Source organism: Trifolium pratense, linkage group LG5 (genome assembly GCF_020283565.1).
Source record: "Trifolium pratense cultivar HEN17-A07 linkage group LG5, ARS_RC_1.1, whole genome shotgun sequence".
NCBI classification, from domain to species: domain Eukaryota; kingdom Viridiplantae; phylum Streptophyta; class Magnoliopsida; order Fabales; family Fabaceae; genus Trifolium; species Trifolium pratense.
In genome coordinates, this window is record NC_060063.1 from 38,699,077 (window position 1) to 38,724,182 (window position 25,106).

At 35.5% G+C, this 25,106-nt stretch overlaps 2 protein-coding genes across 2 annotated transcripts; one reads left to right on the forward strand and one right to left on the reverse strand.

The window, feature by feature from the left end:
- Positions 1-4,200: 4,200 nt before the first annotated feature.
- On the reverse strand, positions 4,201-6,740 carry LOC123886620. Its single transcript, XM_045935925.1, has 3 exons — positions 6,445-6,740; positions 4,830-5,902; positions 4,201-4,655 (listed from the first exon to the last, which is right to left on the reverse strand). Exons 1-3 carry the CDS (start codon positions 6,738-6,740, stop codon positions 4,201-4,203), a joined length of 1,824 nt encoding a protein of 607 aa, XP_045791881.1.
- Positions 6,741-9,890: 3,150 nt separating this feature from the next.
- On the forward strand, positions 9,891-13,091 carry LOC123886622. The gene is made up of 3 exons (XM_045935926.1): positions 9,891-9,896; positions 10,848-11,330; positions 12,117-13,091. Exons 1-3 carry the CDS (start codon positions 9,891-9,893, stop codon positions 13,089-13,091), a joined length of 1,464 nt encoding a protein of 487 aa, XP_045791882.1.
- The last annotated feature ends 12,015 nt before the right edge of the window (positions 13,092-25,106 follow it).

The following is a 25,106-nucleotide window of genomic DNA, read 5'->3' on the forward strand; positions in this document are numbered from 1 at the left end:
TTGTTGAACTTCCTTCACAGAGGAAGGGCTTGTCATATCAATTATAGCTTGACATTTCTTAAGATTCGCTTCTATCCCTCTGTTGGTAAGCATAAAACCTAAGAACTTTCCTACTTGTACACCAAAAGAGCATTTTGCAGGATTCAGCCTCATGTAGTATTTTCTAACTAAGTTCAAAATGTCAGCATCTTGGTCGTGCTCGCCCTCTTCCATTGTTTTCACCACCATGTCCTCAATGTAAACTTCTAGATTTTTTCCTATTTGCTCGGCAAAGACTCTATCCATCAACCGTTGGTCTGTCGCCCATGCATTTTTCAATCCAAACGGCATGACATTATAGTAATAATTGCAAGTATCGGACATGAAGGCTGTATGAGGGGCGTCCATGGGGTTCATTCTGATTTGATTGTAACCATAATAAGCATCCGTGAAACTTGGCATGTTGCACCCAGAAGCGCCATCTATTAGTCTGTCAATGTTAGGCAACGGGTATGGGTCTTTTGGACACGCCTTGTTCAAATCCGTGAAATCCACGCACATTCTCCACTTCCCGTTAACATTGGATACAGCATCCAGTGGGCCGGGCTTTGCATTTTCTTAATCTCAGGTGGAGTTCTATTTATGGAATCTCGCCTTTTTACTTTTGCACCAAGTAGCACGCCTTTCCTGATGTTCTAGAAGGCGGCCATGACCTAGTTTTATTCCTTAAGGTTGAAACATTTAAGGAAACATGATATTTAGTTCAAGAATATGGGTGTTGGATATTCCTTTGACCGGCTGTTTTATCTAAAGCCTGGATTGCTCAACAAGCCTATGCTGCAGATACTATATAAGGAAGACTCAAAGGCATGGCAATGAGGCGGGGTGGGGACAAGTTTTGCCCTCCCCAAACCCAAACCCATAAAGTTCGGGTTTCCCCAAACCCATCCCAAATTCGAGCGGGGATAAAAATGATAACCTCAAACCTATACCCAACGGGGATCGGGTATCCAGTGGCGGAGCTAGCCTAAAAAATGGGGGCGGGCCGCGATAAATATAAATCGAATATCCAAAAAAAAATTACTAAAAAAACAGTATATATATATGAAGGTGTGAAAACACAAGAAGGGGGGGGGTTGAATTGTGTTTTGGCCAAGTTAAGACTTTTTCAAGTTCTTAACTCAACTACGTAAGCAGCGGATAAATAACACAAACAAAAGCAAGATAGAGAGAGAGAGAGAGATCACACAAGCAATTTATACTGGTTCCTCTCACAAAACGAGAGTAGTCCAGTCCCCTTGCACTTCCAAGGGAGTTCACTATAATCACACAAGATTACACCTGCTCAAGCACACAAGCAAGAGACTTCTCAACAATGCTCAAGCACACAAGCAAGAGACTTCACACTTAAGCACACAAGCTTAAGTTTTCTCAAGTAATAGTAAAGTATATAAGAATATACAAGTGCTCTTAAATGAACCTAAAGAGAGCAAATACAAATAGTACAGAGTATTTGACTAAAGTGCAAAAACACTTGATGAAAGGTTCAGAGCTTGTATATCACAAAGTTCAGAGTTTGTTCAGCGCACGTTCAATCCTTGATAAAATGTATATATGTTGTAGCTGAATCTTCTAGTATATATAGTACCAGAAAAGAGTCGTTGCAAAAACAACCGTTGGAGTTGATAATCTTTTGTCTTCAAGCAATCTGTCTTGATGCAGTTTGGTTGTATCCAAAACTAAGAAAGAGTTTCAGGTACTTTGACTACAGCAGAGAAGACTTTCCTTATTCAGCTAACAAAACTGAAGACCCACGTTCTCAAGCAAGGACAGACAAACAGAGGGTAGCTGAACTGATCAGGCTTGAAGGGTCCTTTTCTTCATTGGTAGAAGAGTTGACTTGCAAAGGGAATCTTCACAGATATCAAAATGATCTTCAGAGGTTGATGACGCTTTTAGTCACTTAAGAAGTTCTGAAGACTTCATCCTCTGAAGGTTGTAACTTCTGAAGTCCAACATCTTCTGAGCGCTTGTGAACTTCTGAATTCACATCCTCTGAACTTCACTCAGAGCTTATAAGATGCTTATATCTGCGCACTTAAAATAAATTTTTAGTCCTTCCAATTGTTAATTAATACTTTGTTATCATCAAAACCTTTATAGATTTAGGGGCAAACATTTTTAAATCAATTTTGTTCCAACAATATATATATAAATAAAAGCATATCATATTTAAGGGTGTATCTAATTTGAATATCTAAAAATAGTCAAAAGATGAACCATTACAATTTTTAATAAATAAATTTTAAAAATATATTATGAAATATATTTTATGTCAATTCATGTGTAAAATTGATTCTTTTTAATTAATTCTTGTATTTATGTTTATAGTATTATATGAATCTCTTTAAAAACAAAGTTTAACAAAAGATTGATCAAACATGAATTTTTATACACTAAAACTCTATTTTAAATAAAAATTTAAGAACTTTATTACAAAATAAATTACAGATTTTTTAAAACATATATAAATTATCTAACAATTCCAAATATATGGGGTTTATAACCCCCGCAAATTGTTAAATAATTTTGGGTTGTCCAAAAATGGAGAGAGAAACCCCATCAAAACTGGAGGAAAACAAACTACACGTACTATCGCGGGGGTTTAAAACCCCTGCTAAATAGTATCAAAACCGCCGCTAGAACACATGTATATGAAAAAAAAAATTAAAAATGTTGGGGCGGGCCATGGCCCTGTCCAGCCCATGAGGGGCTCCGCCCCTGCGGGTATCCCCATTGGGTTTCGGGTATCCCCATTACGCCTCTTTCCACATGAATTTAGATTATATTTTAGTATTTTTTTTTTTATTAAAAAAAAGTTAAATGTCCAAAATTATTTTTTCTCAACAATATTTTTTTAAATAAAGAAAAAAAAATAGAGAAAATGGTTTGTTTAATACTCAAATTAAAATAAAAAATAAATATATGAACCTAATTTAAGAGATTGTTTAAGCGTTTCTAATTTAAAATAGGTGAAATCTAATTTTTAGTATAAGCGGGACGGGTTCGGGATGGGTATCAATGTACCCATTACCCGCCCCAAACCCATCTTTTGAAATCGGGGAAAACCCAAACCCGAACCCAAACCCAGTCAACTCGGGTATTCCCCGTCAAAGCGGTTATGGTTTGGGTGGGTACCCGCGGGTATGGGTTTTATTGCCATGCCGCGGGTATGGTTTGTGTTGGCCTCATTTTGCTAAAACAAATATTCAAGCTAGATGTTGGACTGAATGTTTCAACATCAGGTACAAGCAAGATGTTGGATAGAATGCTTCAACATTGGATACAACATCCAGTGGGTCGGGCTTTGCATTTTCTTAATCTCACGTGGAGTTCTAGTTATGGAATCTCGCCTTTTTACTTATGCACCAAGTAGCACGTCTTTCCTGATGTTCCAGAAGGTGGCCATGACCTAGTTTTATTCCTTAAGGTTGAAACATTTAAGGAAACAATCTATTTAAGGAAAGATGATATTTGGTTCAAGAATATGTGTGCTGGATATTCCTTTGACCAGTTGTTCTATCTGAAGTCTAGATTGCTTAACAAGCCTATGCTGCAGATACTATATAAGGAAGACTCAAGACCTAGTTTTTATCACTGAAACCGAAATCAATATTTTATAAAAGGAGTCTTTTAGGGTTTTAGTCTTTTGTTGTTCCTTGTTAATTGTATACCTCTCTAGTTGCTACTATTGATTACCAAAGCACAGAGGTGGTTTGTTTTTAGTCGAGTGAACCATTCCTAAGCTTTGAAGTACGGAATTGGTCTGTATTAGAAGTGTGTCTTCATTATAAATCTGTGACGTTTACGAAATCCTTGCTGGTTGTAAGGTTGAGAGGAGGTCAGGTGGGACCTCATATCTAGGACTAGGAGTTCCTAGGTAGAGTATAGCACGGGTAGTGATTAGGTGATAAGTCATAAACGGGGCGTTTATTGAGGGCTTTGAACTAATACTATCATAGTGGATTCACTCCTGGATTAGTATCCCCCAGAGTAGGTTGTTATGTTGAACTAGGTTAACAAATAACTGTGTTATTTAGTTTCTTGTTATTTACGTTTCCTCATTGTTCATCTAGTACTCTGTTGACCTAGTGTTGGATCATCGGATCAAACATCGCAATCTAATTATAGTGTTGGAGCATCGCGTTCAACATCGTTATACTAGTGTGCTAGAATTTCAGAAGTCATATGCCTTATTTTCAAGCTGGACTCGTAACATCGTTTGGCTAATAATTTATCGCCTCTAACAGTCGCCACTCCCCCATTATCCAAGGGATACTTTATTTCCAAATACAATGTTGACACGACGGCACCTAAAGCATTGAATACTGCCCTTCCAATAATGATGTTATAAGAGGTGAATGAGGTTTTGACTACTAAATAACGGACCTTGATAGTCTTGGCGTTATCCTTGTCTCCGAAAGTTGTGAGTAAGGAAGCATATCCCATCACATCCACTTGTTCCTCTGCTAATTGCATGGCCTTAAAGGCTTCCCAATACATGATGTCCTCAGAACTGCCAAAATCTATTAGGACCCTTTTCACATCACAATTTAGGATTTGAACTTGTATAACTAGAGGATCATCATCATGTGGCGCTATTCCTTGATTGTCCTCTGCCGTGAAAGAAAAATGAGGAATAGATGGGAAATGTGGGTGCCTTATAAGGTATGTTTCAGAGATGGCGCATCGAACATACCGCTTCCTAGCTGAATTTGATTCGCCTCCTCCTTAAAATCCTCTGGCAATAGTGTTGACGGAGAATCTCGCTTTGGGCGGTTCTTCTCTACCCTCTGATAAATCCCGCGGTTCTCGCCTAGGAACTTTTGGCACAAGGACTCGCCCTTGTGACGTATCCTCGATAAACTTTCTCAAGTGACCGCTTTTAATAAACTCCTCGATAAGATCTCTTTGTCGAAAATACTTCTCCGTCGAGTGCCCTCTACAACGATGATAGGCGCACCAAGCATCACCGTCAGGTCCCATAAAAGCACCTCTATCCCTATAGGGAGGAAGGTTAGCTAAACCGGTGGTGAGAATTTCCTTCGATACATGCACTTTGGCTTTGTTCAAAGACGTGTACTCCCTGAAGGCGGGATAGTCTTTGACTTCGCGCCTTGGTGGTTTGTAATAAGGGTTTCCCTGGCGTCTTTGCCATGACGCCTCTTGTTGGCCTCCATACCTTTGTCGCTGATGGTCGTTATGGTTGACGTATTCTTTTTCCTTGGCATCTCTCTGCCTCTTCTCTGCGTTACTTTCTTCTCCCTTGATATAACATTCTGCTCTCTTGTTTATTTCTTGCATTGAAGATGCAGGCTTTTGGGCTAAGGATTCATTGAAGTGTCCCACCCTTAGCCCGTTGTGAAAAGCCGCTACGAACATTTCTTGGTTACGATTCGAAACCTTTATGGTGGCTTCACTAAATCTAGCCAAGTAATCACGCAATGACTCTGCGTGGTTTTGGCAAATTGAAAAGAGGCTAGTTGATATGACTTTCACGTGTTTTGATCCAGCAAATTGATGAATGAATTTCTTGTGGAAGTCAGCATAACTTTCAATAGATTTTTTTGGAAGATTCATGTACCAGCGTAACGCTACGTCTTTGAATGTTCCAGACAGCAATTTGCACTTTAAATGCTCCGGGGCATTTATCATGGCAGTTTGCGTGCCTACCGCTATTAGGTGTTCTAATATATCTGTTTTTCCATCGAAGGAAGGAGGAAGGTGAGGGACCTTGATTCCTTCTAGGACTTGAGTGTCCCATAGGTGTTGCGCTAAAGGTCGAGAGTCAACAACACCTTCTCCTTCTTCCTCCTCCGAAGCTCTTTTTGCTCTCTCAAGCTCTTTTTGTTCGTCTTTTTGTCTAGATTGATGTGGTAGGCTGGGAAAAACGTTTTTACCTCAGCCCTACGGTGGGCGCCAAAATGTTCTGGTGAACACTCAAGGGGGTTATATTATTAATAATGTGATTATAGATTTACATCAATTGATTAATAATGGACTGTTAAAAAATGTGATCAATTTTACAATGAATATATGAAGCTATTTATAAGTTGCGAGTTCCTTTTTCTCCAAGTTTAGTCTCTTGATTCTTCGGCCACCACCGTCTTCTCCGGCGAGCCAGCGCAAGAATAGGGGTGGTTATTCTTTCCTTCGTCCCTAAGCTATGGAAGGTCATGTGGGTGATGATTTCTTCCACGTGAAGCTAAGCAGTTGATAGTTTGGGAGAAGAAGATATTTTGGGCGCGACACAGTGTTCAAAACCTGTTGGCGCCACGTCACTTCTTCTCGCGACGTCATTTTGCCTCGCCATCTCACCTACTGAGTCTTCATGGATCACTTTTGAATAGGCTTTGCGAATTTTGGATTTTTTGGGCTTAATTAAATTTCCTTCTAGTCCATTGCCCGATCCAAAAACTATCATGAATAAACAAAGGGACCTGATGCCAATAATTGAACACACTTAAAGATAAACCATGATTTGCAAGAGAATCAGCCACCTTGTTTCCTTCTCTAAAAATATGAGTGATTATGCCATTTATCTGTTTAAGTAACTCCATAGCATTCTGCCATCTATTTCTCAAGGACCAAGTTACATCCTTATTAGGATTAGAAACTGCCAAAACCACTGCTGCAGAATCTGTTTGAACTCTATATTGGGGGGACCAATTCATATCACAAATTTTCCAAATATCATCCATAGATGTAAATTGCAGAACTAAATTAATGCAGTTAGCAAACCAAGACCAAATTTTGACCGCAAAATCACATTCAAAAAAGAGATGAAAAGAGGATTCAACATTATTGTTGCAAAGATTGCACATTGAAGGAAGGGAGCATCATCTAAGCTTGAGATTTTCATCTGTGAGAACCTTTTAATGCATGAGCCTCCAAGCTAAAATAGACTTAGATGGTGGAATGTCAGGACTCCAAATGATTTTGGCCCAAAGCAGATCCTGGTATTGTTGATGTTTGAACTGATAAGCTTCCTTGAGTTGTAAGTCACCAGTGTCTAGTGCTTCCATATTAGCTTATCCTAAGTAGCTGAGATTGGAATTGGAATTTGTTGAACATGACAAATCAAATTGTTATAATTAAGCTGCATCCGAGGAGGAAAGTTCCAATGGCCATTAAAAATGTAGTCATTCATTGTGGAAGAGAGAAATCGTCTAGTGTTATCTGGGACATTACATAAATCAGCAAGGATGATTCCAAACACAATTGTCTTTCCAAAAGTAAATGTCCTCACCATTACCTAGAAGCCAAATGGTGTTTTCTTTGATATCTGTAAACTCTTCTTTGATGCTACTCCAAATCGAAGATGAAATATGGTGCTGAATTGTTTTACCATTCCAAAATCACTCTATCTTTCAACAAATTGGCCCAAGAATTCTGAGAATTGATAAGATTCCAGCAAAGCTTCAAGTTGGTAGCATTGTTTAAACTAGAAAGAGACCTTATATTCAAACCCCCTTGAGAAAAAGGCCAGCAGATCTTCTTCCATGAAACAGTAACCATCTTTCTTTTTTGAGAGTCTCCACTCCAAACAAAGTTTCTAACACTCCTTTCCACCTCTTTGATCAGAGTAACAGGCCAGGAATAAAGAGAAATGTTATACATCATCATACTTTGAATCACAGATCTAACCAATTGAACTCTTCCTGCCATAGAGAGCAAAGAAGCTTTCCATGCAGAAAGTTTCATTTTAATCTTATCACCAATTGGTTGAAGATGAATGACTTTAGGCTTACCTTTAAAAATTGGCATCCCTAGATAGTTGAAAGGAAGATATCCAAAAGTAGAAAATAAGTAGGGTCAAACGGGACTCAAAAAATGGTATAGTACATTTAAACCAAATTAATGTTCTTTGATGATAAAAATGTATCCCGTAGAAATAGAAAGTGAAGTATTAGATAATATTAAAGAAATATATATAATATAAACTTGAAATTGAAAACGATGAAAAAAGAAAAGTTGATAGAGAAAAGAAAGTAATAAAAAAATTGAAAAGTTAAAAAGAGATAAAGGGTGGAAAAATAAATAAGAATGAATGAAAAAGAAAAAGAGAAAAAATAAGTCAAAAGAGAGAAGAAATTAGAAAAATAATAAGAAAAATATGCATAATTAAGATTGGAAATAATGAAAAAAAGGAAAAAGAAGTCAAAAGAGAAAAAAAATAAAAAAAGTAAGAGAGAGATATATAATTAAGAATGAAAAATTAAAGTAAATTTATCAAAAAAATTAATGTAAAATATAAAATGGTTATTTTATCCTTAAGAAAAATTGATTTAAAGAAAAAAATATGAATATAATTACATAGGTAATTAATGTTCTTTGCGTCAAAAAAAGGTAATTAATGTTTTTTTTTTGTTGTTAAGTAGCCTAGTGGATAGAAATTCCACCATTAAAGTGATAAGTGGAGTGTCGGGGTTCGAACTCCGACCCTTGCATATATTATGCAATATCACAACCAACTGAGCTAAGCTCACGGAAACGGTAATTAACGTTCTTATATATATAGTAGATGTTGTTGGGAAAAACACACATAGAGAAGATAAAAGAAGCAATCACAACATAAGAATATACTGTTGAAACTCCAAAATTGGAGAAAAAATCACAGATATTGTCAAAACCGATAACCAAAGAATAAACACCATGTCAAAATTGTTACAACACCAACCAATTTTGGGGTTGGTCTAGTGGTGTTGGCTTGGGTCGTTGGAGTATGCTCTTTTCAATGTCTCAGGTTCGATTCCCTCTGATGCCAATTTCAGTGGGCTAAGTCCTTACAGAGCAAAAAAAACTCTGGCTTTAAATGGGGCCCCCGCAAGTGGGCGGTGGGATTGGTCTTATTGGATTAGTCGGTCTTAGAGCCGGATACAAAGTTTTCAAAAAAAAAATAAAAAATTGTTACAACACACATATATATATATATATACTTCACACTCAACCACCCCATGACCCTTAGTACATCCACACTCTCCAAAGTAAATATTTGAACTACATCTCACAATACTCTAAAACAAGAGCATAAGAGAAAAACAAGAAACATAAATATATACTTAACGTGTTTTCAGATGCTAGTGTTGTTTGATGTGTTGAAACAAGGAACTTGAGGTCTCTATATATAGAATTGAGCTCCCCCAACCTTTACTTCTCTAAACAATGTGAAATTTATCTGATATAATTTCCTTAACCCTTTTTTCTTCATTAATAATGTGAGACTTACATTACAATCACTTCAACAGATATTATTTGGAACTAAGTTAGACAACAATTTGTATGAATTTCATAAAAAAAAAAAAAACAATTTGTATGCCAATACATTTCAAATACTTCTTTAACTACGTACATTTAATAAGTAGTTAAAAAATATATTAAGATGTCGTAACTTATTAATTATTAAAGCCACTAAGTTTGGTCTAGTGGTGAGGGATTTGAGTATTATAAGCCACACTAAATATCCATATTAGTAAAATTATGCTTAATAATTATTGTGACGTCATTCATGCGGAGCAAATATAATTCGTAATCTTAAATCTAAAAACCCCTTTTCTAAATTTTTATTATATATATATCATAAACGTTGTCTGCCCATTACAATATCGATCCCTCCCTCGCCCCCGTCTCTCTCTCTCTCTCTCTCAGTCTCGTTTGCAGACGATTTGACCGATCCTACTCCTACCACGACATTTGCACATTACGCAGGTATCAATCTCTCCTTATTTGTACTTTGTGTATGTGTGTTCACTCATAGACTTTGTTTGTTTACATTTTTCATTTGTCTGTAATTCAAGCTAGCTTATTCATGCAGGTTTAAGGCTTTTTCATCTTCGTTTGCTGCTTCTACCATGAAGGTAACACTGTAGATCTCCTAGTTTTTTTTTCTTTTATGATTTTTCTCCTGCAGTTATTTAGCTTCACCATCGTGTTTTGATTGATGTTATACAATTTAGCGTAGTAGAGATATGTCATCAATTTTATAATATTTTTGACTGAATAATCAAAATCTGCATGGATCGCATTTGATTTTGTTTTATTTTTTTGCATTGGAAAATCTAGTGGGGCTATGTCGTTTTGATGTGTATTTTATTATTTTTCTTAAAAAATCAATATGGTTGTTACTCGATTTTAATTTTTGTTGTAAATTAATCTGAATTTGTTGGAAATTCATAGACTTTGGATCAAAGTTTGTGCTATTTCGTTTTCTATTTTACCTTTCTGCTACTCAAAGAAATGAATTTAATTTATTGGTTAGATTTGGGTTATGGTTTGGCTTTGGGTTAGAATTATCATGTTGTAACATTTTGCTTTATGTTCATATGAAATTTTTGTGAACCTTGTCGGTTTAATTATATTTTTTGGAGAAAATAATATGAAGATGATTATAATTATTTTAATTTTTGTTTTTTCAAAATTCTTTATTACTTCAATTTTATCTGTTTTTGCGTAATGACCAGTATTAGGAAATTAAAATACGATTATCTGTGTGTAAAATAGCATATCCTATATCCTTCTTGTAAGAAACTAATTGAGATAGAAATTCACAAACAACCGTTAGGTATATATTTTGAGTTACTTATACGTGCTTGCAAGTATCTTTTGAGTTGAGTTTTGAGATGAGATTACATTTTGAAAGGGTAACCTACACCTCATTTAGGAGTGTGACCTAAGTTGACTCATTTACTGTGTGAATCGATTAATGTTGGTATCAAGCAAATGCAATATTTTTCAATTGTGTATAGTCTAAAATACTTTTTTGTTTTATTTTATGTTTTCTTGAAATTTATTTAACTTTTCTTTTACAGAAAATCGCCAAAAAAATCAAAGGGAAAAGAAAGCAAAGGTACAAGAAATCAGCTGAAAAAAAGGGTCCTCGAACCGGTGAGGCATACCAAGCAGAAATTCCACCTTTAACATTGAATTATGATTGCAACTATTCTCTAGAGATTCCAAATGAAACTTTAGAGACAAATAACTTCTACAAATATTCAAATGATACTTGGAATAAAATTGAAGAAGCAAGTTTAATGCTTGGCTTGTATATTTTTGGAAAGAACTTTGCTCAAGTGAAAAGATTTATTGGTAGCAAAACCATAGGTGATATCCAAACTTTCTACTATACAAAATTCTACAAGTCTGAGGATCACAAAAGGTGGAAAGTCTATAGGAAAGCAAGAGAGGAGAAATATGTTTATAGGCAAACACTTTTTACAACACCAACACATCAATACCTTTTATCTCGTTTACTCAACAAGGATTATGCGGAATGCTGCGAAAAATTACTCCAGGTATTTACTTAATTAAATTTTTTTGAACAAGCCAATTTACTTAATTAAATTAGTTCTAAGTTCAAGTTATTTCATCTAGGGATTTGATATGTAAATGGGGATTCCCGTAAGAATTGTCCCATTTGGGGGATGATGGGGAATTTTTCCCCGTGGGAATGGGAATGGAGGAGAAAGTCTCCCCGAGAGAGATTTGGAGATGGGGATGGAAATTTATCCCCTGTTGGATCTGCAGGGATGTGGATAGGGGAAGAATACTCACTGAAATGGGAAATGGGGATAGGAATGGAAAACATTTTAGATAGTGAAAAAGTGAGTGATAAATTACTCCCCACTCAATTTCCGCTCTGTTGACATCCTTTCATCATTTCATGCATCATAAACAATACAAACACATTACTCGTAAATCATTTCTACCCTCTCCCATGGTACAATGGGGAAACGGATTTCATGTTGTTACAACATGACACTATAACAAGTAAGGGACCGTCTGATCACAATCATGTGGCTGATATCATTTTCGGTAATTCTATAAATGAATTATTCTGATCGGTCCGATATGATAATCAATGGCTGAGATGCAAAACAGTGTAAAACTGTGTGGTTTCCTACAGCAGGAAATCCAGATCCGTGCAATGGTATCGCATGCAGTGGTCAATCTAATTAAAACTTTTAATGTTCACCATTTTATCTAAAAAAAAACTTATAGCTACACCATTATACATCTTCAAATGTTTTTGGATTATGCACCATTATTTAAATTTAATTTAATTTCATTGAAATTTGTAGGATTTCAAGAATTTTCAGGAAAACAAATGGTCTCTAGAAGATTATGTTATTGCTTTGAAGGATTTGGTTGGACTTGAAGCTCTTGTCAATGTAGTTGGAATTGGAAAAGAAGATGATCTTTCAAATCTTACTGCAAATTCTATGAAAGATCTCCTTGCTAAAGTTGTTACACATCCTGAACTAATAAAAGATCTTGCTTCTCAAAATGGTTCAAATGAATCAAATTATGTTGGCGCCATGTACTTGGATAAGGGGAGCACTACGGTGAATGATTTTGCTGAGATCAAATTTGATGACCATGAGAATCAATTTAGTGATCGACATGTAGAAACTTTGAGAAAGAGTAGAAGACTCCCAAAACCATCAACGAAAGCATTAGAAGCTGTTGTTGATAAGTACAAAGAGAAGACAAGTTGCAAAGGGAGACGAGATGTAGAAACTTTGAAGAAGAGTAGAAGACCTGAAAAACCATCAATGAAAGCATTAGAAGCTGCTGTTGATAAGTACAAAGAGGAGACAAGTTGCAAGAGCAGGCGAGGTGTAGAAACTCTGAGGAAGAGTAGAAGATCCCCAAAACCATCAACAAAAGCACTAGAGGCTCTTGTTGATAAGTACGAAAAGGAGAAAAGTTGCAAGAGGAGGCAAGATGTAGAAACTTTGAGGAAGAGCAGACGATCCCGAAAACCATCGATGAAAGCACTAGAAGCTGTTGTTGATAAGTATGAAGAGGAGGCAAGTTGCAAGAGGAGGCGAGATGCAGAAACTTTGAGGAAGAGTAGTAAACCCTCAAAACCATCAATGAAAGCACTAGAAGCTGCTGTTGATAAGTACGAAGAGGTGACAAGTTGCAAAAAGAGGAGAGATGCAGAAACTTTGAGGAAGAGTAGAAGACCACCAAAACCATCGACGAAAGCACTAGAAGCTGTTGTTGATAAGTATGAAGAGGAGACAAGTTGCAAGAGGAGGCGAGTGTAAGGTTTACAATGCATAATGAATATGGCAAACTGATAAAAGTCATTGTTGTAGTTTTATTTCCTTTATCATCATCATCATCATCAGTATTAGAACTGTCATTGAGGATCATATATTTATCACATTGTTAAGTTTATTTTTGAATAACTATATCTATCTTTAAATGAATTATTTTTTGTAGGCTAAACATTATATTTTTTTTAAGCAAGCAAACTTAGTACATTTCATTTATAATAAAAGTTTCAATACAAGGTGGACAATAATCAAAGATTTGGGGACTAACATTAAAACGAGTTGCCTGCGCAAGATCATGAGCTACTCGATTGGCTTGTCTTATTTCTAGACTTCTTATTTATAGCTTGTACCACTTGGAGGCAATCAGTTTCAATTTGAACATTTGACATATTAGCATTTTGTAATCATTGAAGTGCTTCAAGAACACCTAGTGCTTCCGCGCCTCTGCTATCTCCGATTTTCCATCAAGTCTTCTTGTGTATGGACGCACAAATTTCCCTTGACCATCACGCACACATGTCCCTATACAATATATGTTCAGCTCCGTATAGCATGCTGTATCTATATTGCATTTTAGTGCTCCCACCGGAGGTTTGGTCCAAGTATGCCTCGTTGTGACTGCATTACTACTGCTATTGTTTGTCTTTAGCTGTTGCGCCAATTCCCAATCATAAATTGTGTCTTTTGTTCTTCTAATTACCGAAACATTATAATTTTATAAATAGTTTATTTGGGAAAAAAATAAGCTCAAAATTTCATATTTAGGTCCAGATTTTTATTACTTTTATCTTAAAGTTTTGTTGTTTTATAATATTCATATTTTCATGTTAAAGAAATCTAATTTTATATAAAAGAACTTTTCATAATGTTCAAAACATGCCAACAAAAAATTATTCCAAAATTTAAAAGTTTAGGGATAATTAGAAGAAAAAAAGGATTAGTTTTTGGGAAATAAAGAGGGCGAAAGCCAAAAGAAACAACTATAAAGCAACAATACGAGGATGTAACATCCCAACTGAATCAGAAAAAAGTAAAGAATTTATATGAACTGGAGGTTGCTCGTAAACAATTAATTAAGAGCCATGACTGCAACCCAACGCTGGTAACTCATCAGCACAAGCGTTGGCTTTACGATACGTATGACAAACCTTAACCTCCCAGTCCAATTTTAATAATTGGCGGATTCTTTTGAACCAAACGGATCCCTGCTACCCCAACCTCATTATTACTGCATAAATTCCTCACCACCACCATAGAATCAACATGCGTCTCTACCTTGCTAAAACCGTACCTCCGAGCCAACTTCAAACTCTCCAAAAGACCCCATAACTCTGCAACATATGCACTACAGTTACCCAAAAAGCTAGAAAAACCACATAACCACTCCCCTGCATCTTTTCTAATCAAATGCCACATTGACACGCCCCATCCGAGTTAATTTTAACCCAACCCGACAAAGGTGCATTCCAACCAACCATGATTTGTTGTTTAGCATGGACAACTTCATGATTGGCAGCCCTCACTGCCTTGTACAACATGGCAAAATTTGCAATATGTCGCCATGGATGTTGAGGTCTCTCAAAACCAACACAACGCTCTTCCTTATTGCTCCACATCCAAAGAGAGTGACAAGCAGTAGAGCACAGCTCTGGCCACTTCCCAACCCCGCGGTTGCACTTTCCAAAAAATTCAAATTAAGATGCAGCCAACTGTCAAAATTAACAGTAAAAAATTGCACTCTAATATCCTCTTCAACCACCCGAACCTATACCATCATAGCCATAGAACAACCCCACAACACATGCAAGGTAGTTTCAGGAGTGTCGCCGCAATGATGACAATTTGCATTACCAAAATGCATTTTATGTTTCCTATAATTTGTTAACAGTCTGTTGTGTTTAACTATCCACATAAAATGTCGAATTTTCTCCGGAACCTCCAAAGACCAAATTCTCTCCCAACCCTCATCCACAACCAAACTGTCAAAATCACATAGAAGCTTAGAAGTAGCTGACACTGTATAAGTACCATAATATATAACAAGCTATTAGGAATAACAACATCTAACTCTGCAATTATCAAACCAGGTTCCAGCCAACTATTATTCCATGTGTGAATACTATTGCCATGTCCCACCGACCAAAATTCAAAATTCTTCAACAGTGGCCAAAGCTTAACCGATTTTTTTTCCATAAACTAAGAATCATCAACCTTTACTACAACACTGTCTAAACTAGAATTATTAGGCTTATATTTACCTAGCAAAATATCGCACCACAAGGCTTCTTTACCACACATGAGCTTCCAACCAATTTTCATGAGGCAAGCTTGATTCATTTCATCAAGTCTTCTAATACCAAGCCCTCCAACCTTCTTCGGACGAGCCACAACCTCCCGGTTGATAAGACGAATTTTCGAAATTTTCTTTTTTTGATCTTCATCACCCCAAATAAAAGCAGGTTGTAACTTTTGAATCTCATGCAAACACGCTTTCGGCATCATAGTGGTCATCATTGGATAAATAGGTTGTAACTTTTGAATCTCATGCAAACATTTAGACCTCGGTCAGTTTTGTGCCATGCTCAAGGTTGCACCATTTATAGATGATAGACTCACAAGTGCACGGTTTTATCGTCATAATATAAAAAAGTATTGATCCACAAATTCTATTGAAGAAATAAGACAAAGGTGTCTACTATGTGTACAGGTTTAGTTAAAGATTACAGAATATAAATTGGTCGATTTGGTTTGTTTCTGCCGTGACTTTCATCAAAACACACTACGCCTATTCCAAAGGGATATGCACTCACATAACAGCCATGTATGCAGGCCACACCACACCATCACAATCCACACAGTAAAAAGTCTCAGCTGTACAATAAAAGATTATAGCCATTCCCATTGACTAATATACAGTTCGCTTCTAAATCATATGTTGAGCTCTTCCACCTTTTAGTGGCTCAAGAGACAAAACAACAACAATGTTCAATCTCATTGTATATATCAGTAACAGAAACAACACAGAATCTTTAGAAGAATACCAGTTCCCTTAAAACAACGTGTAGAGAACCAAAGGAAAGTACTCGGAAGAATTACTTACCAACCTAAAGCAGAACTCTTTGACAGGATAGCGTATGAAGCTTATATACATTTATGTGCTTATTTGGTATCATGGTATTTAGTAAGATCATAGTGAGTCGCCGTGATTTTGCAAAAGTGCTTCAACAAAATCACAGTGCCACCATGATTTTTGTCCAATCCACCGTGATATCAAACATGCCCTATACTAATAGTTGGAATAGCAAAATAAAACACACACAGAAAAAGATAAGTTCAACAAATCAAATAACTAAGCAGAGAAAATTTAAATAATTTAAATCTTATTTGCCATACATCAAATAAAACATAAATTATTATTCTCCCATATCCTTTTCAATTTAAAGCACTTCTCAAAATCTTATCTGCATAATTAGAAGTGAGTTTATTTCATCCCAAAGTCTAATATAAATCAACGCAGCAGTCCATATTTTCTTCATCGAACAAGGCGAAAGGTAAAACTGAATCAGGAAGTAAAGCTATTGATCCCTGATGATTATTTTCTTAGATGCACTTATCTGAACACAAAAATTACAACAAGAAATGGTTCCATAGAAAGCAGCTGAATCAGTCACTCAATACATTTCCCAGCTGAACATCTACGAAATCAAATTCCTCAAAAGTAGGCATGGCAACAGAACCCACCCCAAGTTTATGCCCCCGTTAGGGATCGGGGTGGGTATGGAGATACCGGAAGCCCATCGGGTTCTGACATGGGGAAGGCAAAACCCCGTCCCTACTCCGTTGCCATGCCTACTCAAAGGTCAAACGAGCTTTGATATCTTCGCCAATTCTTTTTTATATATAAGCACAATACTCAAAACACCTTGAAAATATTGCAAGTCACAAGTCAAATAATTTTAAATCCCTTGAAAATATACCTAATAACTAAAGATCCACCCTAGTGCATACTCAAAATACAAGGATGAAGAATGGTAATTAGCATTTCTAGCATAGGAAGCAACAACAACATGAACATTCAACTCGGTTACAAATAAGGATGTTGAATTACACGAAATTTGGGCTTACAATTTCGGCATTCAATGGCTTTCAGATGCTACACCATCCTCCCTGATTTATCAAACATTCATTTTTTCCTGGTATAGCTTTAACAAATTCTGTCTTTCCTCCTTAAAACAGTGCAGATACTTTTCAAGAAATACCTTTTTGTTAACACCAAATGGGGTAGACAGTTCAACATTCTTTTCTATCAAACCTTTAGAGAACAAATACGAGACAACACTAGCCCTTGGAATGATCCTATTCTCCAAACTATACAAAAAGACCTCCGGCCTTTTCACAAGTGCCGAAGAGTTCCAATCCAACTCATTCACCCAAAATCTCATCACCTTATCAATTTTCTCCACAGATGATAGCATACACAAGGCCTGCTTCCTAAACGCTTCAAGAACCATTTCTTCCGACCAACCCCATCTCTTAAAAACAACAACTTTCGCATCCCACCGAGATTTCGACATGGCCCCTTTGGCCAAGGTTTTAAATTGCGGTTGCGGTCGTGGATGCGGTTGCGGTTGCAGGTATTGCGATTGCGGCTAATGCGGACACTGCGATGCAATTGCGGCCGTTGCGACGTGAAATAATTTTTTATCCGCACAAACACAGAAAAAATATTATAATTATTGTAATTCCTTATATATCTTTTACTTATAATTCTATATAAATTTTAATTCATTTTTAAGTCATCGAGACATAAGAAGACAGAAACTCTAAAATGAAAGGACATAAAGGAAAAAATAAAGGTGAGATTCTCTGAATTTTTACGAAAAGGAATATTGGATTGAACCGTTGCGGCCGTTGCAGTCAAAACTCCGTTGTGTTGCGGTGAAATGCTGTTGCGTTGCGGTTGCGTTGCGGCATCACGTGTGATTTGAGTTCACACCGCAATTGCGGTCCGATGCGGTTGCAGTGCCTACCGCATCCGCAATATTGCGGCCGCATCAGGTGATGCGGTCCGCAATTTAAAACCTTGCCTTTGGCTACCAATGCCATAACAAAATTTACATTAGAAGGATCATTAAATCCCATTTCCTTAACCACATTCAAAGCATCCCTCATATAATTATACAATAACATAGACGGTCTTTTAAGCAACAAATATCTAATATTCGAATCAGTGACCCCTTCATCAAGCAACAAATTAACATTCTTAATATAGAATAATGACCAAAGAAAAATTTACATAGAAGTATACGTTCAATAACTTTCTCATTAGAAGGAAGGAACCTTCTTACCAATTCAAATGTGGGAATTATATTGTTCTCAAGACTTGAATAAAGAATTCTAGGGCTTCTACAAACAATCTCCACAATCTCTGAATTTGAAGCACCTTTTGAGATTAAAAATTCAAACTTTCGCAAAATCCTTTTGTTGGTGACGCAGTACGGAAGCGCTAGGTTAGCAAAACGCTAAACCTAATGGATAAAGACAAGCCGCAAACACAAACTTGTCAAAATAGGGTTTCGGAGTCCACCGAAAGAGTAATTTGGAATCCACCAAATTTGAGAAAAATCTCTGAATTTTATTAAATCAAAAGGTTGCCTTCAAGGCTACAATAATTTAGTTTAAATAGGAGTGAAAAATAAAATTAACAAATCTCCTAAAAGATTGTAAAAATAAAAACAACAAACCTAGCTAAATAAAAATTACAAATCTACCTAAAATATAAAAAAATAACTAACCTAGGTGAAATATAAAAATAAGAAATCAACCTAAAATATAATAAAACTAAATCTAACTAAAATAATAATATACACAAGAAATCCTCCTACATCAGTCTCCTCTACCTCAAAAGAACTCGTCCCCGAGTTCTCGTCTTGATAAAGAGCTTCCTTTGCAGGTTGACTCCTCCAATGAACAAGAGACCACCCTCCTGGATCCCATTGAATGAAGTGAGAGGACCTGTCTCGTGTCAACACATCCAAACGAGGTATTAGAATATCTGGGGTGCAATTCTCAGTGAAGTTTAGCACTGCAGAAGCAGCATGAGCCTGTACTCGAGCATTTTCAAAATCATCCATGGCACCAGCTAATGCCGAAAGCACTAAGTGGTGATATTTAACTTGCAAGTCTGGCCCTAAATCTGTGGACAACTGCCCAATTGCGTTTATAGCCGTCCATCGCACCCTAGGGTGTGGGTGAGAAAATGAATTCAAAACCATTGACAATACATGCTCCAGATTCTTTGTCATCACTTTTGAACAACCCTCTGCAATTTGTGCGATGGCAACGAGCGCAGCATTGTGCTTTTGCCATTCAGGGGAAACCAAGTAAGTCGGTAACAAATCAGACGCAACTAGCACAATCGTGTTCCCACCCAAAGAAATTGAAAGTCTGTCCAAACATTCCTGTCCAAATCCATAGTTAGTAGTCTCACCAGCATCCTCATCCTCGGTCAGTGCAGCATGCCAAGCAGGATCATCTTCAATATCCAGCAAGGAATCAGGGTAAGTTTGTTTGCATAAATTGAAGAGATTTTCGGCTTGGGAACGGTGGTCGTTGGAAGTTGACATGAGATTTGTAATTAGGGATTCGAAGTGAGTGGAATCTTGGCCGAGAATTAACGCCATCTGAGTTTGGTTGTTTGGATCGTTGGCGGCGGCCATGGTGAGAGAGGCGGTGGCGGAGGAATTGAATTGAGTTTTTTGAGTGGTGGTGTTGTTGGATAACTTTGTCACCTGTGTTGTCAGAGCTGTGATGGCCGCGGTTAAAGCCGTCATGGCACCGTAAAACTCTGCTTTCGTCACCGGTTGATCTCCCATCTGATCACGTTAGAAAAGAACAGGAGAAACCTGCTCTGATACCAACTGACGCAGTACGGAAGCGCTAGGTTAGCAAAACGCTAAACCTAATGGATAAAGACAAGCCGCAAACACAAACTTGTCAAAATAGGGTTTCGGAGTCCACCGAAAGAGTAATTTGGAATCCACCAAATTTGAGAAAAATCTCTGAATTTTATTAAATCAAAAGGTTGCCTTCAAGGCTACAATAATTTAGTTTAAATAGGAGTGAAAAATAAAATTAACAAATCTCCTAAAAGATTGTAAAAATAAAAACAACAAACCTAGCTAAATAAAAATTACAAATCTACCTAAAATATAAAAAAATAACTAACCTAGGTGAAATATAAAAATAAGAAATCAACCTAAAATATAATAAAACTAAATCTAACTAAAATAATAATATACACAAGAAATCCTCCTACATCAGTTGGGATCACAATTAACAACATCGGGTGCTTGTCTAATGAGTTTGTTTATCTGGGTATCAGAAAAACCGTAGTTTTTGAAGATATCGATTACTGAATTGGGCTTTTGGGAAGTGTCGATTTGAACGAGTTTTGAAGCTTTGAATTGGGTTTTTTGTGAATTGATTGAGGAATTGTGGTTCAAAGAGAGGATTGATAGAGAAGAATTGAATTGGGTTTTGAATTGATGGAGGGTTTATAGTTGATTTTTGGAATTTTGGCCGATTTTAGGTTTTTATTTTTTGGGTTTTCGCCCGATTTTAGGATTTATAGTCGATTTTTGGGCTTTTGGCCGATTTTAGGTATTTTTTGCCGATTTTTTGGATTTTCGGCCAATTTAGCGTTTAGCGTCAATTTTAGGTTTTTTGGTTAATTTTAGGTTTTACGATCAATTAGTAATTTTTAGGCAAAATTACAATACAGGTCCTTTATCTTATTTTTTTGTAACACTTTGATCCTTTATCTTTTTTTGTAACACTTTGGTCCTTTATCTTTTATTTGTAACATTTTAGTCCTTTATTTTTTTTATTTGTAATATTTTAGTCCTTTTTTTTGTAACAGTTTGGTACTTTATCTTGTTTTATTTGTAACACTTTGGTCCTTTATTTTTTATAAATAAATAAGATACGGATCAAAGTGTTACGAAAAAAAAGATAAAGGACCAAATTGTTACAAAAAAAGATAAAGGACCAAAGTGTTACAAAAAAATAAGATAAAGGACTTGTAGTGTAATTTTGCCTATTTTTTAAAAGTTTATAAAGAAGAAAAAATTTCAAATTCTTTGATTTTAGATGTCAAACACACTCTTAGGGTTTTGAAGGGTATTGTTGTGATTTGATTTAGGTTGAAAAAGAGGGGTTTGGAGGGTACGGTTTTCAGCATTGGAGAATTCCATGAATTGTTGTGTGTTAGAAACATATCAGAAGAAGAGGAGGATGAGTGTAAGTGAAACATCTTCAAAGAAGAGGAATAGTGCAAGTGAACATATTCAAAAATAAATCTTAAATGCATTTCTTTTTTTCTTTTTGTTTGACTAAGCATTTCATTTTTTGTTTTTTACTAGTTTGTGATTTTTTATCTCGATATTCAAAATTTACATCTTTCGAAAACTTAACTCAATTGATAAACACATCACATTATATATAATGACCGTAGTTTGAATCTCAATTACAACTCATGATATCCTTCTTAACAATTTCATAAACAACTTTTTTAGTTGAGATATGATTTATTTATGTTCATAAGATTTTCTCCTTCAAAATTATATATAATAAATTTGATTAGAAATTCAAAATACAATGAAAAATTCGAAGGTTTTTAGAAAGTGAAAAAATGGAAGTCTAGATTTTCATATATTCAATCCCAAAATTGAGTCCTAAATCTCATTTGTGGTGTGTTTGATGAATGTTTTTGCATTTTGAGAAATTTGATTTAGGACATTTTGCGTTTCATAAAGCTTGTGTTTGGTGGTCATGTTTGTCTTCATCAACTATGTTTGTGTTCTATGTTGAGGCTTTGGCTAACATGGAAGACTTCATCAAGTCTTCTATGGTGCACAAGTTGCCCATATTATTATAACGAATACGAATTTTACAAAATCGACCGTTGGATTGAAAGTTTATATCGTATAGATCATCCATAATTTTTTTAAAAAAAATCGAAAATCGTTTGATATGTTATTGAGACCAATCAAGATTAACGGTATACAATAAAAACTCATAAATCGTTAATTTTGATGGGTCTCAATAACATATCAAACGATTTTCGATTTTTTTAAAATAAATTATAGATGATCTATACAATATAAATTTTCAATCCAACGGTCGATTTTGTAAAATTCGTATTCGTTATAATAATATGAGCAACTTGTGCACTATGGAAGACTTGATAAAGTCTTCCATGTTAGAATTGGCCCTATGTTGATAGTTGTTGCGGAAAAATATGTGTAAGTATACACGGTCTAAGCTTATAGGAAGTGATAAATAAGATATGTATACCCATGAGAATCGTTTAAGGGAACTATTTCATTCAATACATAAAATAACTTTTCAGTATACGAGCAAAAAGATAACTAAAAAAACATTTTAGTGCTTCAAAAGTTAAAATAAAATTAATTGAAAAGGTTGGATCAAAGTTGGAAGCGTGTAGAAATAGTGATTCATTAAACTACAATATAAGGTCTATGATCGACGTGTGGTTTTCTGCCATCTATGAGCTAAGAGTATCTTTAATTGGAGTAATTAAAGTCGGTAAATTAAGTTACTTTTTGTCGGGTTAAATTGTGGTAGGATTTATGTGAAGAAGATTTCTTTCTTGAACTTGGCTGGGTTTTGATGATAACAAACTCACATCATAAAAGAAAAAAGCTTATGGAGGCTCAACATGAAGACCAAGTATTAGACTTAGTATTTAAGTTATTTGTAAGTATGGTTCTTATCTTTGATTTATTACTTTTAATAAATATATAACTTAGAATGCTCAGAAATTATTTTAAAATTAATTACGCATAAATTTTTAAGTTAAATATAAAAGTCCATATGAAGCAAGCTTTTAAAATTATAAAAAAGCTGATTTTGAAAAATAGGTGTCAGGACCTTTTAAATCTGTCCGGTAGTTAACCGATTTAAAAAGATCTGTTGCTTTTGTAATCCCAAACTGTGCAACGATTGAATTTTGAAAACAGAACTTTTTAAATCGCCTGTCCTTAACAACCGATTTAATATATCCTGGACAGAATACAGCTTTTGTGAACCATTGTGATTTTTAAACATAACTTTTTATTATAACATATTTTTGAAGAGTTGTCTTGCTTCATGGACATTTTCTAAAGCCTTTATAAATATATTTGTGATCATTACAATTATGGATAACAACTTTCACATTCACAATATTTCTAAGTTATTAATATCACTTTTTCTCATAAACCTTCAAACATATATCTTGTGAAACTTTGCCTATATTTTCATATCCATAAAAGTTTATGAGCACTAAGATATATACATTATTAAAGTGATATTGATTTGATAACAGCCATACATAGTTTTCTTCATTGTAACTTTGTATTGTTTCTTGTTTTCCAAGTTTGTGGAAACAAGTGTGTTTGAGAGAAAGTGGGGTGCTTTCTCCTTGTGTTGTATGAGAATTTCACCATAGGGTTTGGTGAAGATTCTTGTGGTTAAAGATAGTGGGGTGCTATCTTGTGTATGTTAGAAAGATTGTTAGGGGGTCTTGGGGTAAGATTGCTTGTAACAAAGATTCTAACATAGTGAATTCCTTCGCGGGGTGTGAAGGGAGTGGACGTACCAATAGGGGAACCACTATAATTCTCTTTGTGTCGATTTTCTCTTTCCCTTCTCTCTTTTATTTTTCAGCATATTGTTATTACCTTCATAACTTTCAAGAAAAATAAAAGGAATCCAAAACATCTCTAAAATAACCAAAAAGTCTTAAAACCTAATTCACCCACCCTATTAGGTTGCACTCTTAAATTTACAATTTAAACAATTTATAGCTAATTTGAGTAGTTTTAAATTTAAGGGTAGGTGTTTATAAAGAACTCAAATTTGACCCACATGTTTAAAATAATAATTTTTTGGCTTAATTAGTCTTTTGGTCCTTTAAAGATATTTTAGATTTCACAATAGTCCCTTAAAGAAAAAAAATGTCAGGATTGGTCCCTTAAAGACACATTCGTTTCTCAATTGGTCTTTTCCGTCAATTTTTTACAAAAAACGTTAGTTTTAGTAGACTGAATTGTGGATTTCATTAAGCGTAAGTGGTCCACCAAAAACCTTATTAATTTTTAAAATTTTAACCATTGGAATTTTTTATTATATTTGGAGTTAAAATTTAACGAAAAGGACCAATATGGCAAAAATATACGTCTTTAAGGGACCAATCCGTGCCTTTTTTTCTTTAAGGGACCAATCCAAAACTTTTTTCTTTAAGGGACCATTGTAAAACCTAAAATGTCTTTAAGGGACCAATAGATTAATTAAGCCTAATTTTTTAGCCTTGGAAATTTGTAGTTGCGATTCCTTATGAAGTTGCCGTGAACTAGTTTTAATTCACCCACTTGTCAAGTCATATATATACTAAACGCAGGTTCTCTATAGTTTACACATCAAAATAGAGTTGAGAAATGTAAACGGTAAACCTAATGAACACAACAAGTAAAGGCTAATCTTTCAATAGCCACTAATCAACCGAGTTGTGCCACCGATAGCCAGAATCGCAAGTAGGAAATGGATTTTGTGATGAGGATATGGTAATAGAGGCACAACCAACTTCAATCAATGCAAGGTTCGAGAATGAATGCTAAACTAGGATTCGATGACTCCATAAATAGGCAGCTTCTTTGATCTTAAGCCATCTTAAGCCAATCCTAATTGGACAATGATAGTCAAATAAAATAAGACATATTCCTTTTGATTTGTACTAGGACAATCCACTATAAGTACGGGGCGTCGCCGACTGTCACGTCCATGACAGAAATCATTTGTTCTTATTAGGATGGCAGAAAAACTCAAACTCGAGAAACCCACCCGAACCCACACCAAAGTCAACGGGCAAAATCCGAGTTGACTGGGTTTGGGTTCGGGTGACACCCGATAATATGGGTGTGGGTTTGGTATCAGTCAAAC

Coding starts and splice junctions, on each gene's coding strand:
- LOC123886622 (XM_045935926.1), top strand. Junction 11,331..12,116: donor GCTGCGAAAAATTACTCCAG/GTATTTACTTAA, acceptor TGAAATTTGTAG/GATTTCAAGAATTTTCAGGA.
- LOC123886620 (XM_045935925.1), bottom strand. CDS start 6,740: ATGGATGATATTTGGAAAATTTGTGATATGAATTGGTCCCCCCAATAT. Junction 5,903..6,444: donor CATGATAGTTTTTGGATCGG/GCAATGGACTAG, acceptor ACATCAATCTAG/ACAAAAAGACGAACAAAAAG. Junction 4,656..4,829: donor ACCGCGGGATTTATCAGAGG/GTAGAGAAGAAC, acceptor CTTTCACGGCAG/AGGACAATCAAGGAATAGCG.